The 20,004-nt window shown below is 37.7% G+C and overlaps 1 protein-coding gene across 1 annotated transcript in view; it reads right to left on the reverse strand.

Moving 5' to 3' along the window:
• LONP2 (lon peptidase 2, peroxisomal) overlaps window positions 1–17,573 on the reverse strand; it is a 78,542-nt gene extending 60,969 nt beyond the window's left edge. Inside the window, exons 1-6 of the mRNA XM_037516301.2 lie at window positions 17,284–17,573; window positions 10,106–10,340; window positions 6,962–7,093; window positions 5,736–5,858; window positions 2,685–2,848; window positions 1,344–1,438 (exon numbers count right to left, since the gene is read on the reverse strand). Of these exons, the coding sequence (XP_037372198.1) occupies window positions 1,344–1,438; window positions 2,685–2,848; window positions 5,736–5,858; window positions 6,962–7,093; window positions 10,106–10,340; window positions 17,284–17,516 (982 nt within the window). The 5' untranslated portion in view covers window positions 17,517–17,573. The remainder of the gene's footprint in view (window positions 1–1,343; window positions 1,439–2,684; window positions 2,849–5,735; window positions 5,859–6,961; window positions 7,094–10,105; window positions 10,341–17,283) is intronic.
• Between the last annotated feature and the right edge of the window lie 2,431 nt (window positions 17,574–20,004).

Here is a 20,004-nt window from a genome sequence, read left to right on the forward strand (position 1 = left end):
ACTCATCAGGGGACAATAAGGAACTAATTCAATGGGAATCCATATTCTCCTGCATTTCTCTCACTAAAATGGTTCCAGGAAATTTTGAATTAGGAATTAAATGAAGAAATTTAGCTTCGGTTTGTTTGGTAAAACACCTTCAACCAGAAGGAGATGTGCTGTCATGACATGTAAACATGAAGTAATTTAGCAGCAGAGTTCACAGCAGCTTTATATGCAGTAGCCCAAAAAATGGAAACAACCCAAATCATCAAATGACTCAACAAATTACCTGATATAAACAGCAACATGAATGAACCTCAAAATAATTGGGATGAGTGAAAGAACAAGGAAAAAAAGGAATATATACACTGTTCCATTTACATAAAATTTTAGGGAATAGGAACTAACCTGTAGTAGCTACTGTGGAGGGGGAGTAAGGAGGAAAGAGTAGGAAGAAGAGATTACAGAGGAGCATGAGAAAACTTTTGGAGGTGATGGATATCTTTATTGTTTTAATTATATTACATGAAAATTCTAAAATTCATCAAAATGTACATATTTTATATTAACATTTTACATAGAAACATTTCACATGAATATATAATACCATAATAAGGTTGGCAAATAAAGTTTCACCAGTATTTTTTTTATTAACCAGGATAATACATCTGTTCCATTTTTAAAAGTCATCATATAGTTACTTTTATACCAACAACAGCTTATTTACTGTTGAACTCAGTAAACCTTGTACGTAAACTTAACAAGAGTGTCCAATAATAAATATTCAGTTGAAAGACAACTGAATACTTTCATCCCAAGAGAAAACACATAATATATACAAAAAAAACAAAAAAAAACAAAACCTGGAATCAAATGCCCTTGATAGAGAAGAAAATTCTACTGAAAAGATGAAAATAATTTCAACTCTTTAAATAGCTGTTTAGTAAACTTCCAAATGGCAAAACTGTTCTATTGCTGTTCTGTTTTTATATGTAATTATTTCTTTTAGAAAATAGAAAAAGTCTACTGTCTACAGTATCAATTTAGCACTTATGCCAACTAACTCAAACTGTTTCTATATCCTGACAAATACCTCAAATAGTACATTTATTGTCGGTTGACTATTGGTATTGAGAAACACATATTTCACTAATTAAATAAAATTCTACTTTCTCCAAAATGAGACAAAAAGGCACTTTCACATAGCATCTTCCTTTTCTGTTTGAATGCAAGACATAGATTATAGAAGTTCAGTCTCTTAATAATTCACATCAAGAACTCATGTAACAAATATTTCAACAGAATTTGCATGCACTTTGAGTGACAATTAGACTGCAAAAGGCTTTATTTTGTTGGCTCACCAGTTGTACTCTTGTTCCAAGGAAGTTCCACCATAAGTTCTAAATAATTTCTTGTCAGAGCATATTCTGGCATTGACTGAGGCATTTTTTTGAGTCTATGAGGAAAGAATACATAGCAGACATATTCATGACTACAGTAGGATTCCACAAAAACAGAAAAATTTAGTGTATCTCCTTTTGTTGGTCAGAAATATCATGCATATTTATATTTGGTAAAACAAAATTTTTAAAAAGTAGTTAATAAAAAGATTTTTTAATAAACTAAATTAGTAAATTTAAGTTATTAAATAAATTTGTTTATTAAACAAAATTAAATATTTATATATTATATTAAATCTGCTATTAATGGAAACATTTTATTAACTAAATTTATACTGTAATAGATACCAAATGGAGAGGAGGGGGGGACTACTATATCTGAGTCTGTCTGAAATATTGTCTTACCAGGTATGAACATCTCACAAGGAAGAGTCTCAAATCACACTTACACACTGGTTTATGTGTCACACTAAGACTTAAGAGCCTAACCACTAACACAATTGCCACGTACTTTTTGGATCAGAGATGAAATTAGTTCATAAATAAAAGCTAGCATCAGATACTTAGTAAAAAAATATACCTTCTACAATATAGGCAGTGCTTAACAAAGTATACACAATTTGTTCTACATTTACTAATCAGATTTAATATAAAATATCCCTCAGCTATATGTACTAATGTTAACTGTGAAAGTCAAGTCTTTAACACATTCAATGAGGCTTGTTGCAACTGAAAGAAAATGCAACATAGTCACAATGTTGTGTGTTAAGGTAAACTGGCTTTCCATTTAACTATGAGATTACAGGAATGCCCTTGTAACACTTCTCTGTACTTTATTTGAGAAACTAAGAGTCCCTGCTATGTAGAATTTATAATCTAAAGAAATCAGTGACATGTGAAGAACACAATGGTCACTGAACAAATATTATGTGGATACAAAGTATGGTCCATTCTTTTTTTTTTTTTTAAAGATTTATTTAGTTATACAAGAACTGGTGTACAGGCCAGAGGCACATGGGTACTAAGAATGTTTTAAGAATCAGATTCTGGTTGTGGAAAAGCATTCCATAGTTCACAATACAACCTGAGAATCAGGAAAGCTGTGAAACATATGATTGGACAATGGAAAGAAAAGATGAACAGACACCTATGACTACATTAAATAAAAGATCAAATAATAAGAAACAAATGACTCGGCTTTCAGTTATTCAAAGTAGCAGATTCAAGTTTCTATGAGCAACAATATTTAAGATTACTATGTAAAATGAAAACTATATTGACTGAATGACTTCTACAATTTACCTCTTTATCTCTTTCACACAGACTTTATGAGCCTGCTCTGGCATATTGGATGTTCGTATTTTTTTCTCTAACATGATAATGTCATCATTATCTTCATCCTCATCCTCATCTTCTAAAGTACCTGGGATGTGTGTAATCCTCCTAATAGGGCGTATTGCTATAACCTAAATGAGAAAATAGGAGAGTAAATAAATTGCAAATAAAGTACTCAGCTATATGTAAAGTTACAGTTAGTAGTGAATAAACATTTTGATGGCCAGAGCCTAAATCTTTAAGTTCAGAATCACATTAGGAAGCACATCCACATATGGAGGTAGCAGAACTTAAAAAATAGACCAAAATATGGTAGACATGATTTTTTGGTATCTGCTTACACTGCTAGTCTGGGAAAAAGCAAACAAGCAAACAAAAAACACATCAAGGAACTGGATACTAGTTACAACACCTAGGAACTAGCTTCCTTTGAGCTACTGCTGCAGTCACTATTTATTTTCCTGATACACATTACTACTTACCATTTGGCAACTGAATAAACTCCATTCTTCCCCCTCAACATTATAAAATTTCTCTCTAACATCTTTCACCATTGGCTCTTTGCTCTGATTCAACACATATAAAAAATCTTCCACTTTCAAAATATCTTCTTATCTATAACTTTCCTGTTAACTACATACTATTTTATTCCCTCCTTGGGGTGTTCTTGCTTTTGCAACCGTGGTTTTAACCACTACTTCCCCTTCTTCTTTTTACTTGAGTAATCTGTACTTTGACTTTTGCCTCCATCATGACAAAACTCTTCTTTGAAATCCAATACCATCTTCTGTGTCAAGTCAACTGGCCTTTATGTTTTCTTCCCCTATGATCTCCTCATCATATTTTAACTACCTATGTGCTCTTTTGAAATTCTCAACTCATTAATAACATGAACTGACTCCTGCCATTACTGGAGCAAAATGACAGATTGGTATTTATTATTATTTTTAACTTTAACATGATTATATTAAGTCCTTAAATGATTAGTGAACAGTCATAAAAAATAACATGAAATGAAAATGTATGAAAATGAAGATTGAGGATGTATATTTTACAACTCAGCGTTATCTCTGCCATACACATAAGAGACATTATAGTTTAACACAATATTAAAATGGTTAAAGTAGTATAAGACTTCACATTAGTAACTCAAATTGTTAAGTTTTTGAAATTTTTATAATAACTGCACATCATTTTTAAATTTATTTTCCCTCCACCAAACCACCAATGCCCATATGTTACCTGACATTTAATTTAAAAGCCTCAGAATTTATTTTTATAGCCATGAAATTATCTATTTAATACATTCAAATATAAAGTATTAAAAGCAAAGTAGTAAATAAAAATGTAATCTTATAAAAACAAGTACCAAATATATACTTTCATTCGCAGATAAAATTAATAAAGCATTATAAAGTATGAGAAAGTGGAAGAGCAATTTGTCACTTGTTTGATAATTTTCTTGGAGCAACTTTGAACAAATTTCTTTTTAAGCAATGCTAATCTGTATTGCTAGTGGGCTGCGGTTTTCTGTGTCCCCCAATGCAGAGAATGCACTGGTTTCTTCCCACACAAAATGAATAACTGAGTTAATGATAAGGATTTGCTCTCAAGTCAGAAATAATTCAGGTTTCTGTGTTTGTATCCTAGAACAGCAGACACCTGAAACTCCTAGCTCGCCAACCATTCACCTCAGTCTACTTCACTGCTCCTTCTTCATTTCCACCAAGGAGGAATCCTTTACTTCTGCTTCTTTTTCTACCATATATTCTCCTTGATAAAGGAACACTGTGCTGATGATCATCCATCAAAGCCCTAACATTATTCTCATCTCTCCATTTTATGTTCAGTAGCCTTCAAGATCTCCAACTGCCTTCAGAGAACTGCCATTTCCACTTTTGTCCACATCAAATATTTCCCTGATCTTAATTCTGCCCATATATAACAATAATAAAATCAACAGTTCAAGGCAGATTTCAGAAAGACTCCATCATCTATAAAAATGTGATATATGATAATGAAGGTATCACAAGTCAATGAAATTGGGAGGATTATTAAATAAGTGTTTAGTCAAATAAAAAGCTCTTTGTGGGAAAAGACAAAGGCTGTCTTCACTTATTAACAGGATAAAATAAAGGACATAGGGGTTAAAGAATTAAAGACTTAAAAAAAGTCAACTAAAGGGCCTCCCTGGTGGTGCAGGCGGTTGAGCACAGCGTTGTGAAGCTGTCCACAGCCTCTGCAGCATGGGTCCAATCCTTGCTGGCCACGGAGCAACCCACATGGCGTGGCAGACCTTTCCTGTCTCTCCCGCTGCTCCCCTCAGCAGTGTATTTCGTTCGTCTGCCTGTTCTGTTCCCACTCTGTCTCTGGTGAATCCTCTCTCCCTCCCACACCTCTGGCCTGTACTTTAGTTCTTGTAGAAATAAAATAAATCTTTAAAAAAAAAAAGTCAACTAAAGGAAAACTGAAAGGGAAGTGGATATTTATCAAATCAGTGGAGAACAGAGGAAATTGAAGTTTACATGATAGGAAAAGACTAGGCATTTGACCAAATGAAAATCAAAACTTCTAAGATAAAAATAAAAAAGCCAGCCAAATTATGGCATAATATACTGAAATACAGTTGTTTCAGGAAACAATTTTGAGGTATGTTCCTAATACTACATGCAATGAAAACAAATGTTATACTCAAAGCCAATCTTCACAGTTATTTGCTAATTTAAAAATGTTGAAAACTCTCAAAACAACAAAACTGTTTGCATGTAAAATGTAAAAACAGGAAAAGAAAGACTCCAAGCATAAAAAAGGATGAGAGGAAAACAGATCAACATTCAAAATTTTATTAGTAATTTGAGTGGGAAGAGATGATGAAATTTTTTCCTTTCTTTATTCCCTAATATTTTTTTCTTAAAAAACAAAACAAAACAAAAACAAGAAAACCCATCCACAAACAAACCTGAATCTCATATCACATAAAAGCTGGGAAACTGAAGAAATGTTTAATGAAATATTTACCCGTTTATCATCATCTTGTTTGTGTTTTCTGGTTTTTTGAAGCAATTTCAGGCCTTCAATTTGTCTGACAAGCAGTGGTATGGTCATCTTGAACCTTTCCTCCAGACTCACAGCATCTAAAATCTAAGGAAAAACGTGAGTCAATTAGCAGCGCGTCCCTTAGGCTAACACAACCAAATTAACTATATTAAATCAGCAAGGCCATCTGACATGAATACCAGAATCTTGAAAGAGAAAAAAAATTACCTTGAGTTTTCATTTAAAAATGAAGCTGTATACATTGCTCCAAGAGAAAGAACAAAACACATCAATTCTTTCTGGGAATTATTCTCTTAAAGTACAAAATTTAGCAATATTACATATTAGGCCTAAACAAACTCTAGGTTTAAATATTAAATTTTTACAGACACAAGTGAATGAAAGCACTCCTAACCAACCTCCACCAATTATTTCTCTGATTAACGAATGCTCTCCATTCTGGAAGACATACTTGTAAATGCTCACAGCCAAGTTACCCCTCGGTCTTCCTGCTCTCTTCTGCCCCGACCTGTTGAACTGAATTCTTATGTATATCCCCAACCTATTTATATAAGTGCAACTATTTATAGTTGCACTTGCTACTATAATGGTTGGGCTTAACTATCAAACTGATAAAAATAAGGAGGGTGGTTTTAATGAGCACTTAATTAAATGTTCTACGAAGATTCAATAAAGCAGACCGCTAAAAAATACTATAAAAGTAAGTGTGCAAGAAAACTCTGGTGGGCAAACATACAAATTAAGAGTCTATGCTTGGATTATTATTAGGTCTCTTTAACACTTTGCTTTAAAGAAACTGAGATTGTAAATCACAGATAATGCAGGTGTGGTTGTTAAGGAACATCATGAAGAAGTCTAATAAAGCAAGACTGTACAAAAGGATAGGATCACAACTCTACAAATAGGGAGACAGAGTGTATTTATATATTAAAGTGAAATTAAATATTTACCTTTTCTAATATTTTCTTATTTAACAAACTTTTCTCATGACTACTAATACTGACTACATGAATAAATAGAGTACAAAAAAATGTAAAACAATGACTTCTAAAGTTATTTTAAGTGTAAAGCATTTTAACTACTTTTGTTAAGTCTCCAGGATCTAGTATCTCTTACCTGAAGATGACAATTTGTGATCTAGATCCACATAGAAAGTGACAGAGCATTCAAAAAAGGAAACACTGTACCTGGAGCTTCTCTTTGTTGCTTGTTCGGATAATTGATGTCAGAATATCTGGTAAAGCTTCCCTTGGAAGACTATCTAAAAGACGTCTCAATTTGGCAACTGCAGGGACAGACATGTCCAACATTTCAACCAACTACAAGGGAAAAAAAAAGTCTTATTAAATGAAATGTACATTATTTATGAATTAAGAAATCAGATTTTCACTTAGAGTTATAAAGTTTGGGCCTCAGAGTCATTTTTAAAAGGCTGCCTGTCTGACCTAATAAAAAGACTTTGTAAATTTGAGATCTTATTTTAAATTTCATCAAAAAAATTAAAATTCATAGAAAGTTTGCAATAGTAAATAAACTCCTGTATCTTCTTTCCCTAAATTCACCAATTAACATTTTGCCCCATTCTCTCTCTCTTCCCACGCAGACACATGCAAACACATGCGCATGCTCACTATTTATTACTGCTGACATTTCAGAGTGAATTGCAGACATCCTGACCCTTGTTCTGAGTTAACATTCTCTTACATAATCACAGTGCAACTATCAAATTCTGGAAACTGAATATAGTTGATTGTATTATGTTAACCAATTGGTATTTGAAATGTTTTTTAGTGGAATATTTGGGTTCAGTAGACTGTAAGCACTGACTGTGAATGATTTTTTATAAGAATAACCTCCTAGGTATATCAAGGAGTGAAGCCAGAGTGAGCCTGAGGCAAGCTTTCAGGAACTGTGACAGTCTTTGGGCTTTTGACAACAATCTACTTTTCTTCTGGGCACATGGTAAGATCACACTTTCTCACCTCCTCTGAGAACATGTTAGGAGTCCTACCTTAGCCCACAAAACAGAGAAAGTAACAATTCCTTTTGGACAGAAGCACTAAAACACATTGAAAAGTATGCCACATTTCCTGTTTCTGCCTCAGCATAACAGAAGCATGTTTTAGATTAATCTCTAATTCACCTGGGTCCCTATGCGTTGCTAATAGGCTGATTACCAAGCCTGCTAGTTTTAGGCATGAAGCAGGTGTAAGAACTACACTTTTTGTTAAGCTATGTGACAGATTTTGGAGTACTTTACACAGCAAAACAGTCGCACTGACTAATTCACAAATGATGTACCAAATTATCATTTAGTCACTCAAATAAGACTTCACATGCCAGTAATAATCAAACCTCTTTAAAAGTAATTCAGGAACCTATCCATTACCTGGCTGGAGTCCAGGAAGTTAAATAAAGCATAATTATCACGAAGCTATTCAGGTGGGAAAAGTAGATATTAGAATTTGAGGACTCTCCTAGGAATTCATCCCAATACATTAAGACAGTTAAAATTCATTATCTAAGCACATGCTATGTACAAACCATTTGTCAGAAACAATATACCGTTCCATACAAGATGGCTAAAGCAGGAATGAATTAAAGTTTGGTAGGGCAAACAGACCTATAAGACAAATTTCAATTCAATATAAGCATTTTATTAACAGAAATGCAGAAGGGTTAGGGAGGTCCTGGCAAAGGAGCAGTAAAAGCCTATAGCAGATGGGGACGCACAAGCTGAACCTGACAATTCAGAGGAGAGCATTCCCAGTAGAGAGAACAGAAGGAAATATCACAGAGACATGAAATAACAGTAAGTCAAGCTCTCTGATGTACAGTGTGGTGAGAACTATGGAATAACTAGAGTTCAGAAGGGCCTTAATGTTACACTAAAAAATGTGAATTTTATCCTAGAACCATTAAAGTACATTACTTAGGAGAGAATTTTAAGAAAGCCTTAGGAGAACTTTTTAATGAAAGGCTTAGGATGGTTAAAGATAGAAGAAACTGAAACAAAATCAGGAAGCTACTGAAGAAGTCTATTGATAAAGAATGTAGAAGTAGGTAAAAGCATTAACTGAAAACAAAGTTAATGCCTAAAAAGAGGAATGATAAAATTATGATATTCCAACTCAACGAAATTATAGAAGTTCTTAATCTGAAAATTAGGTGTGGATATAAAAACAAAAAAGTGAATATGGACCAAGACCAGGAGACAAATAAAATTTAAAGTAGACGCATGATGGTAGTAAAATTTATGGTGTTGTTTTTCTATAAAAATCCCTTTAATGTCACTACAGAATCTTTACATGTTTAAATATATCTGTTGATTCATAGTGGGGAGAAGTAAACAGCAAAGTGGAAGAAACTGTAAAGCTATATCCAACAGGAGGAAAAAGACCCAGGGAATGCTACCCTCCCAGAAGAAGAAAAACTATTTACCCCTCTATCTCCATTCCCAAATAACATTCACTTACTCTAGTTCTCAAGCTCAAGCTTCTCTCAACAGTGTAAGCTCTTTCTTTCAGCCCCCATTGAAGTTAGTTACAGTTCCAAATTTCATATTTCTTTTGTTGGTGTTCATCACATTAGCAAAGTGCCGCTTCCAATGCTACGCCAGCATCCACTCTGCACACTTTTCAGTGATCAATGGTGTTTATAAACAAGCCCTTCAGATAATACCTGATATTCACAGATCGGTATAGTCACTGGGTTACATCAATTAAAAAGTAGAAGACTATAATGTATTTCAATAAGGTTTGAAGCAGAATGGGGCATAAAAAGAGCTTTCTGTTTAATCTAGAGTTAACCAAAAAATCCTTTACACCCAGAATTAAGGAGTCAAAGATTTGACTTAAAGCATGATTAAAGTGTGCTTCTCTTACAGTCTTGCAGTTAATCCATGTTTTAACCATACTTGAAGTCATTCTAACTCTGACTTACTTATTCCATAGTTATTGCCAGGTGCAGTGTGAAATGACTTCTGAACAGTATAAGGTAACCTGAGGCCTAGGTACTCTGGTGACAAAAAGCTTCTATGAACTATCTTAAATTTTAACATTTTTTAGATTTAATAACCATATGGGTTGAAGACACCAAGAGTTATATGGAAAACTCTGGAAATATTCTTTGGAAAAAATTTTAGAAAAGGTTGGCGAATATGTCTTACAACGATTTAGGTACGATCCCAGACATAAGCAAACTGAAATTATTAACTGATTTAAGCATATGCTGCCTTAAAACTTCACTAGCCAACAAAATGTTTGCATTTTAGGGGAGCAAAGGAACTGAAGAAAAAAAAGAGTTTTGAGGAAAAACTAAAAGAAACTCACTTGCACTGCATATTTGTAAAACTGTTCTGAGAGTTCTCCTAGCTCCTCCCTCGTTTTACAGGTGTTGGGAAATTCCTCCAGCCGGTCCAACTGCTCCACTTCAGCAACAGGGTATGGCTTCTCTTTTAAGACTTGTACAATCTGGAAACGGCACAGGCCCGTAATCAGCAGAGTGTAGTGGGGCTTTGGCCAGTTGCTGCCCACAACCTGCACTGCCAGCGCGGCCGTCCCGATCCTGAAAAACACAAAGCAGAGGCTCAATGTGGTAAAGCAGAGGCATCTCCCAAAGAGTTGGCTTTTCTGAGAAACTCATTAATTTAAAGCATAAACCAATTATTTCTCTATTTAATTAAGCATTTGAGTACACACTCTGTTAGGTCACCATCATTAGCTACGGGCAAAGCAGACATCATGTAAGTATTAGTTCTTCTTTAAGGAATTAGGCAGAAATTCTTAAACATTTGGATTTAAGCATAACAACCTAAAAGTAGTTGACAATTACTTAGCTTAAATTAATACTGCCAATTGAGAGCGAGGCAATGTTATACCAGAATAAATATTAGTATCTTAAACAAGTTGAAATATAAATAGCATGAGATAAACCAACCTGAGAAATCTGATCCAAGGCCACTTTTACTACTTATATCAAGCCAGATTTTTACACAATTAAGCTATGAAACTTCTACATATCTATCTTATCACAAACCGCCATCAACATCTGGGAATTAACATCTATACCCTTGAACACTGATTTTCTAAATGTGGGGGCTGAATAGTAGAGGCTACAGTCGCCGACTACAGAGAGCTAGATAAAGACCTACACCTCAAGAAGGTAGAAACCTAGTTCTCCTCTAAGTGGTAATCACCTCATCTAAATCTAGTGGAAAAGGCAATTTTTATTTAAGTCTTAGCTCCTCATCAGGATGTAACAATTCTGACCAAGTCACATATACACTAAAATCACAGAAAGGAAGTCTCATCCAAACTAAGCCAGAGTTGGAGAAAACAGAAAAAGCAACATTCAGGAGACACTTCTAGATTCCAAACTAAAATGATATTTCCTCCCTTCAGGAAAGGTGGTAATTTGAGAAAATAAACAAGAATTAAAGCAACTAAAGCTCTCAACACCCTGGGAATGGTAAAACTAGAATATCGCATTTGCCCATCTCAAATATACCAAATCACAAACACAGTATGTGAATATTGTAGTGCATTTGCTTACTTTCATATGTATTTAGTTCTTGATCACATCCTTATTATTCATTCAGTAGATTATGTATTAACCACTGGCTTCCCTCTGCCACTCAGTGTTTTTTGAGCTAGGTCCATCTTTTTTACCACCATTGAACAGGGGGTAAAAGCGGATTTAAACCAAAAATCAGGAAGACAAACATCTTAGGGAGGAAAAAACCACATTAAAAACTGGAAATGATTTAGCAATTACTATTATTATTAATTTGTGTTGCAGCTGCGTTTCTTCAGTCATTAAACAGTAACAGGTGATATCTCCCACTTCCTGAAAACCAATTCAGATTTCCTTAGAAAGTCAGTGGTATTACATTAATAAGAGACAAACTGATACTATAATTCATGGCAGATGACATTCGCCAATGCTTACACAATGCAAAAGAAGTTCACATTTCCTTCTATAAGAAATGTCAACAGACAAGAAGCCGGATCCTTGGCCTAAAGGGTTTACAATCTAGAACCAAGGAGAAACCAGGAGACAGATGAGATAATCCCAACCTCCAAATGAGGGGATGTTTCACTATTTGGGCTGTGTCACCAAGCAAAGGTCAGACTAAAAATGAATTTCCTTACAAAGTAAATCAAATAATTTTGCTAACTGTAAAAAGAAGATGTTCCAAACTTAATGTTCCAAGATTAAAGTGGATTTATACTGTTCTTCTCCAAATGAAACAATATGTGTAAAAATGTTATAAATCAACTGGTTCTTAACTTTAAATCACTTGCAGCTGACTAGACTATTTTAATGAAAAACATGATCTGTGAACTGATAGACTGGCTACAAACAGTACTTAGTGACAGACATTTTGTGGGCAGAACTCTATGAAAAAGGACCATGTTTAATGTTATTTTATACAAGTTCTAGTGTATATTGGGCTCTTGATTTTATACATATAAAATAGAGCTTGCATAAACAAAATTAATGCTTTCCCTCTGATACATAATAAGCTTTATATCAAGTTAATCATCTTTCTAAATATCCCAGTTCTATGAAGATATGTTTTACTAGGCATAATCAAAAAGCAACCCTTTGATTTTGCAAGAGATTCAAATTTACATATCCAGATGAATGGTATTCTTTCCTTTTAGATAGCAGCACTGAAATCTATACCTTAATACTGTGATATTTTACAGATTAAAGAATTTGGAAACTTCTAACTGGGATCTACTTTCAGAGTTATATTGTTTTATCCAATGGCTATCCATCAAGTGCAGTAGGGGGGGGTATCTAAAAGTAGTACTACTAAGGAAAGCAGTTTTCAAGATGAGAGTACTACATAAATATCTTAAACTCATTTCTATGTGCCAAATATTTAATTTTCTTCAAACTTTAAAGCCCTCCCTCCCTCCGTCTCGCTCTTTTTTTAGAATCTTAAATCTTCCAAGGCCTTTCTGTAGCAATGCTAGCTCAGTTCAGCCTATTTGAAAGAATATGGGGCCTCCCCAAAACCTCTACTTGTGATATTTACATTTAAAACTACCCTTTTGGGAAATGTTAACACTAACACAAAGGATTACTGCTACGCACTTTAAAAAAGGATTTCTTACGTATTATTTCACTATAAATCACCTTTCCCCACTGTGAGGAAGGTAGCATTTATCTTCTTGTTACAGAGTAACTGAGGTTCAAAAAGGGTAAACAAGTCAGTTATTCACAGTTGTGAGGATAAGAAATAGCAATAGGGGACCTGAATTAGTTTTCATAACCAATTGTACTCTTTTCTCACCACAATGGATAATATGAATTTGCATGCACTAGTAACTAACACAGCTTCTAAAGTAACTGAGATACTGATGTATCTATAGTCGACATCTAATGTTCACATCTTAATGACACTTAATAGAGAGAAGCACTTCTACAAAAGCTTTGGAAACAAAATTAATTAAAACATCTTTTTAGTTTTGTCTTGTCACCTTACTTATCTTTTGGAATTTTGATGATTTTTGGCAAAGTTTATCATATTAACAATGATCTAGAAATTAGGAAGGCGTGTATTAGGATAACCCCAAGTTCCACAACAGATGGGGCTTTTACAACTCCAAACTTTTTGATTTCCACTCCTTTCTTAAAATTTTTTCTAAATTTAAGAAATGTCACATGCAGACAGACCTTCCTTTAATGCAGATTTGGGAAAACTTAAGTAGAACTGTTCATTACGTATTTGCTAACATAAAAGAGTAAATGTTAAAATCTTATTATCAAGTAATAATTTTTTAATGGCTAAGGATATAAACAGATACAAGTAGGTGTACTGCATGAACAAAGAGTTGATCCAAACAATGAAACTCTCCCATCTGTTATATGCAGCATTCATTTTTTATTAGATAAATGGCAATGAAACTAATTTGGGGGTCTCACAGATGATGAAGCAGCTAAAATAACAATGAGGAGGGATTGAGAAATGAACATTATGAGGAAATACAACCAAGTACCCTGGAGAATTCTAGATAATCATCTTGAAATGCATGAAAGGGCAATATACAGGTAGCACTAAATTATCCCTTTTTACTGAGTAAGCAATGGGTCACTTTAGAAGCCACTAAAAACACAATATAGTCCAAGGTGTCCAGAGGTAGCATGGGAGCCAAATTCTACCCTGCAGGGATAATCCAAGCTCTTCCTTTAAAAAGATTCCTTTCTGCTAAAAAGCAGAAAGGCGCTGTGCTGTCCAAAACAGCAAAGAAAGAGATCCAAGTAAGTCAAGGTCTGGCTCTGCTACCTTATGTGACAAGGAACACAGGGGAACAAATGACTTCAGCCACTCCTTGAAGACTGAGACAGTGTCACCTGGATGGTATAAAGGAGAAAAAGAGTCTTGAGCAGAGGCCCCTGCCTTCCCTCTGGAGTTGTACCACCATCTGGAAAGCAGGTAACTGGGAAAAAAGAGATTTGTGTATCAAAACAGAATAATGCTATAGATAACTCAATATAGATACACTATTAACTTTTTTTTAGTAAAGGATATTTTAAAGGTCACATTAGAGAAAATAAAAAGACATTCTTTCTACACAGATTTTTCAAGTAGCCAATAACTCTAGGTTATAGATGGTCTGGTGGGGCCTTATGCCGGGGTTCTATGAAGAACTTGCAATAAAAGTTTTCTAATTTTTCATGATTAAATTTTGACATTGGTATTCATTTAAAAGAAAGGCAACAAGCTGAATGTCAAGGACAAGATTATGCATCAACTGAGTATGAGTGATTACGGCCAGGCAGGAGAACTTAGTTATCATTGTTTTTCAGGAATTTATATAAAAGTTAAAAACCCTCCAAAATGTTGCCAGAATACTAACAGTCATTATTCAAACTTAAATTATGACTAAATTTACTTCTCAAATTCATAGTATGGCCATGGGTTATCACCATGCACATATGCACAGTGGCAGTAAAACAAAAAAATCAAATCAAGACCATTTTTACCTCGACAGGCAATTAGGGGCATGGGCACAGAAAGCAAAATAATTATGGGAGGCTTAAGGAATAGGGGCATATGTAGGGAACCCAAAATCTAATACAGAGTTGCCTGAAACTTGCCCAATGTTTCCCAAGCAATAATCACAGCAGATCAGAGAGGAACTGTGTTTGAGAAGAACAAGGCTTCCACAATGTGGACTAACAGTGAACTATTAAGATTTTTTTCATTTTCTTCTGTTTTAGGAGGGTTGAAAAGAGGTACAGTCTCCTTTAAAAAAATGTAGTCCCAAGATTTTCCTGCCTAAATCCTCCAAAAATCAATTCAGAGTCAGGAATCTCTAACTTTATGAAAGAATAACTGCAGGTGAAGAAGGGGCTATAAATTGAAAATCTCTCTCTCTCTACTTTTATTTATGTTTCCATTACTATCTCTATCACTCTCTCCCTAAATTTATTTTCTTACATCATCGTTCATTTTTGTACAATATTTGACTTCTCCCCTCAGGTTCTCCCACCCACTGCTATAGCAACCGGTGAGCCATCACTACAGTCCCCTGTGCTTCTACAGTCCCTCTTCCTGCTTCTGCCCTTTCTCCCTCCCCCTTTCCTGTTGTAAGCCTCAGATCTATGATCAGTTTGCAGGTTTTGTCTTTTCCATGACCTTTTGTTCAGTTTCCCCATATCCCGCCTGTAAGCGAAACCATTTGATATTTCTTTCTTTCTTTTTTTTTTTTAATAGAGGCATGTTTTTATTTATTTATTTATTTATTTATTTAATTTGTTTGTTTTGTTTATACATGCACTGGGTACAGTCAGAAGCGCGGGAGGGTGAAAGAATTCACCAGAGCCAGAGTGGGGAGCAGAGCTGGCAGAAGGACTGAAGTACACTGCTGAGGGGAGCAGCGGGTGGCAGGAGAGGTCTGCGTACCATGTGGGATCCTCCTCCGGTGGCTGGGGAGCAGCCGGGGATCAAACCGGCGCCTCAGAGGCCACGGGCAGCTTCGCAACCCAGCGCTCAACCGCTGCGCCACCGGGGAGGCCCACCATTTGATATTTCTTTTTCCTTCTGTTTTGTTGATTAGCATAAGCCCTTCCAGCTCCATTCATGTGGTTGCAAATGGCATAAGTTTATCTTTTTTGATCACTGTATCACTGTCTCTCTGCTTGTTTCTCTCTAAGATAATCTCTCTAAAATAATCTAAATAATCTCTCTAAAATAATCTCTCTTTCTACCCTTCTCTCTCTACCTCTATCTCTCTCTGGCATAGAGAGAGATATTCTCTATTCTCTTTCTCTATCTCAAAAAAGAAAAAAAGTTGCAAACATCTCAAGAAGAGTTAAGGGTTGGGGAGGGGACTGGAAGGTGAGTTTGACAATAATAATTGCATTTTTGAGAACATATCAGCATTTTTCAATAGAAATGAGACTTATATGTGTAAATCTGGTAGCCACATGATAAAGTAATAAGAAACAGGCAAAATGTTCGTATTTAACTCCCCAAACTCAAAATATTATAGTTCTAATATTTAATATATAAAATGTATTAACTTAATAATCCACAAAACTTTTAGTATTTCAATTTGGAAGGGCCATTTTTCAGGTGCTCTATAGCCACAAGTTGCTAGAGGGTCTAGTAAGGACCGCACAGCTATCAAACATGGCGTAAAGAGGATTGCATAATCTTCCTAACACACCAAAGAGATGGCTGCTTTTACCTTCCAAATTACAGACCAATAAACAGGTACAGGTGGGGTCTCTCCCCCAGTATCACACAACCAGGGCCGTGGTAAGCTTGGGGCCTTGAGAAATGTTAAGAGGTAAAACAAGAAACATAAATGAGAAGCTAGGAAAGTTCCAGAAAGGAACAAGGGAGAATGTGAGCAGAACACGCCATTCAAGAAATAAAAAACAGGGCATCCCTGGTGGGTGCACAGGGATTAAAGTCTCAGTGCTATCAAGCACTGAGTTCCAGCCTGTCCTGCTCCCTACTCTGTCTCTGGTGAATCCTCTCCCTCCCCACCCCCCCTCCTCTGGCCTACACCCCAGTTCTTGCATGCATAAACAAACAAAAATAGATCTTTAAGAAAGAAAAAAGAAGTACCTAAGGGAGGCCATGGGACACGCTGGGGGTGTGGAAGAAAGGCACCAAATGCGAATCGAAGGGGAGGTGCAGTTTAGGACGAGCTCGGAAAGAGAGAAAACCTGTGGAGTAACAGCTGTCCCAGATTAGAGGACCAAAAAAATGGGGAGAAAGGGAAGATATTAAAACAAAGCTGAGGGGCCAGGAAACCTAGGGTCTGCAGACCTGGGGGGCGGGGAGGACAAGGTATCAAACTGCTAACAGCTGCGGCTGACGGTGGAGTTTTTACTGCTTCATGGACGATGATTAAACAGCCCTAGGTAGCTGTGTCACCCCGATCTCACACGAGGGGGAACTGGACAGGTCGAACCAAGCCGCGCCAGGGGCCCCCGAAGCGGGTCAGGGTCCCGGGTAGAGGCCGCGTCGCCGGCCTACCTGTGCAGCGGCGGCAGGTCCTGCGCATCGCTGGCCGGGTCGGGCGTGTTGGGGATGACCCCCAGGATGGTGCTCTGCAGCGACGTGCCCTTGAGCAGGCGGCTCCGCACCAGCTGCAGGTTGCGGGCCGAGTCCACGCTGGTGCGCATGGTGGAGCCGGGCAGCAGCACGCCCTCGTTGGTGAGCAGCAGCGGGAGGCGGCCGGGGATCTGGATGGGGCTGACCGACGACATGGCGGCAGCCCTTCGCGCTGGGGCGTCCGCAGGGGCGCCCCGGACAGCTCCGCTCGCCCGAGGTGGCCGCTACCTCCGCTGGCCTCCGGCCCTGAGCCGCGGCCCGCCCCCGCCTCCCCACCCCTGGCTCCACCGCCGCCACTTCCGGCGCCGCTACGGCCCGCGTCCAGGGTCAAATACCGCCGCTTTGCGCTGCCCCCTCCTGGCGCCGCCGGGTATGACGCGGGTCGTATTTACGCTAAAGGAGGCGCACTAAGCCCGCTGTCCCTTCACCTCTTGGGTCTTCACTCCAGCCAGGCTTACTCTTAGAGCTGTCCCCTGGGGTGTGTTTGGAAGGGCGACCCTGTTGCAATTACATCTACCTGAATTTTTTTTTTAAGATTTATTTATTTATCCGAGCACTGGGTACAGTCAGAAGCGCTGGAGGCTGAGAGAATTCACCAGAGCCAGAGCGGGGTGCAGAACAGGCAGACTGACGAAGTACACTGCTGAGGGGAGCAGCGGGTGCGGCAGGGCGGTCTGCGCGCCATGTGGGACCCTCGCCAGTGGCCAGGGATCTAACTGGCACTGCAGAGGCTGCGGGCAGCTTCACAGGCCAGCGCTCAACCCTGCGCCACCAGGGGAGGCCCTACCTGAAGTGTTTTAAATGTCTAATTCGAATTGATTTCAATACACAAAAATGTTGCCAAAATATGGTAACTCATTTGCATTTACCTTTCACCCAGCTTCGCCTGTTATCATCTTACGTAATCATAGTTCAATTATAAAAACCAGGAGACTAACATCGCTGTTATTTAATTCGTAGATCTTACTCAAAAATTGCCAGTTTCCTCACACATGGTCTTTCTTTCTGGGCATGATTTCGTTTTTTGCTTAGTTGTGTCTCCTCCATTTTTTTCCCCCCTTGGTACTTTTTATGGAGTGTTTGTCCTTATTTTGTAAAATGTCCCTCAGTCTGGGTTTATCTCGCATTTTCTCAAGATCAACTTAATTTAGTGGTTTATTTATTTTTTTTAAAGATTTATTTATTTATACAAGCACTGGGTACAGTCAGAAGCACGGGAGGGTGAGAGAATTCACCAGAGCCAGAGCGGGGAATAGAACAGGCAGACCGATGAATTACACTGCTGAGGGGAGAAGCGGGCGGCAGGAGAAGTCTGCACGCCATGTGGGACCCTCGCCCGGTGGCCGGAGATCGAACCGGTGCTGCAGAGGCTGCTGGCAGCTTCTCAACCCAGCGCTCAACGACTGCACCACCAGGGGGGCCCTTAATTTAGTTTTGATAGAAAGATCACACAAGGGATGTGTCTTTCATGGGGATTCACCTTGATTACTTGATTATTTGGTGACGGTATGAAACTAGAAGGAGCTAGAAGGAAAGAAACCTAAGCAGAAAACGTGAAGGAGCACAGGGCATGCGTCACCTAAATTTCTCAGGTCTGCCTTGCAGTTCTTCGGCCCTCTTATCCTGTGCACCGTCCGTACCATCTTGTGCACCTTCTGACCTTAGATACTAGACTGTCTTGGGCAGGTGGTAAAAAAAAAGAAGGAAATAAATAAGATCCTTTAGAAAGCCCTTGCTGCCAGTCTCTTTGCTCCAGCAAACCCCTCCTATTCACAGGCTGTTTTTTCCATATGCAAATTGTCTGATTCAAAACCAACTTTATAAGTTTATTTTCAAGACCATTGCTGCCGGGGTGGGGAGGACCCTGGACTGGACACATCTGTTTTCTTTTTGTTTTATTCCCAGTCATGTCCTGATTGATCTCCACTCTGATGGCAGTGATTGTCCTGTCACTCATTAGGGCACATAAACTTCAGCTTCTTATAATAAATTGGGAGTTCAAGGATTGCCAAGAGGTGGCTGGATGTCAGCCCAAGCTAATGTGGATAGCAGTTTGTGTTCTGCAAACATATCCACCCACACATTTGCATTTGGTTCATTTTTCCCTGTTAGTTTATCAAATAAATTCCTGTATTAAAGAGCCAGGTCTTGAAACCTCACTGCATCTCTTGGCAGGTGGAATAAATAAACCAGGCTGGAGAATCATACTATAGCTGAAAGGTGAGAGAAAATCTAATTTCTTTACTTGGTCTCTTAGAATCTGTCCTCCTCATGAGCTGCCACTTGGTTAGAGGGGGCGAAAAGTCACTGTTTAGACCTACCATCTTTAGCTCTTGTTAACTCTAGTCATTTATGTAATTCCCTTAAGTGATGCTCATTAAAGACTCCATCTCAGTGTTGTCACCTGGCAGAGACGGAGTTGGTGTTCTGGAACTGTGTCCTCTATTCCTTAGCTTTCCAACTCACATCTTTTGTCTGTCTGGTCACTACCAGGGTTACTGTCTTGGAGGGTCTGGTTCAGGCTCCAGGAGATGCTCTTTGGCTTGCTTACCGGCTGGTGCTCCTCCCAGGGTTGCCCGCCTTTACTGGACCATCCTGCTCTCCAAGACCCTCCCATGGTTCTAGTTTATGGGAGCCTGGAAA

The sequence above is a fragment of the Talpa occidentalis genome, unplaced genomic scaffold (genome assembly GCF_014898055.3).
Source record: "Talpa occidentalis isolate TD23 unplaced genomic scaffold, MPIMG_talOcc4v2.1 talOcc4.17, whole genome shotgun sequence".
Classification (NCBI taxonomy): domain Eukaryota; kingdom Metazoa; phylum Chordata; class Mammalia; order Eulipotyphla; family Talpidae; genus Talpa; species Talpa occidentalis.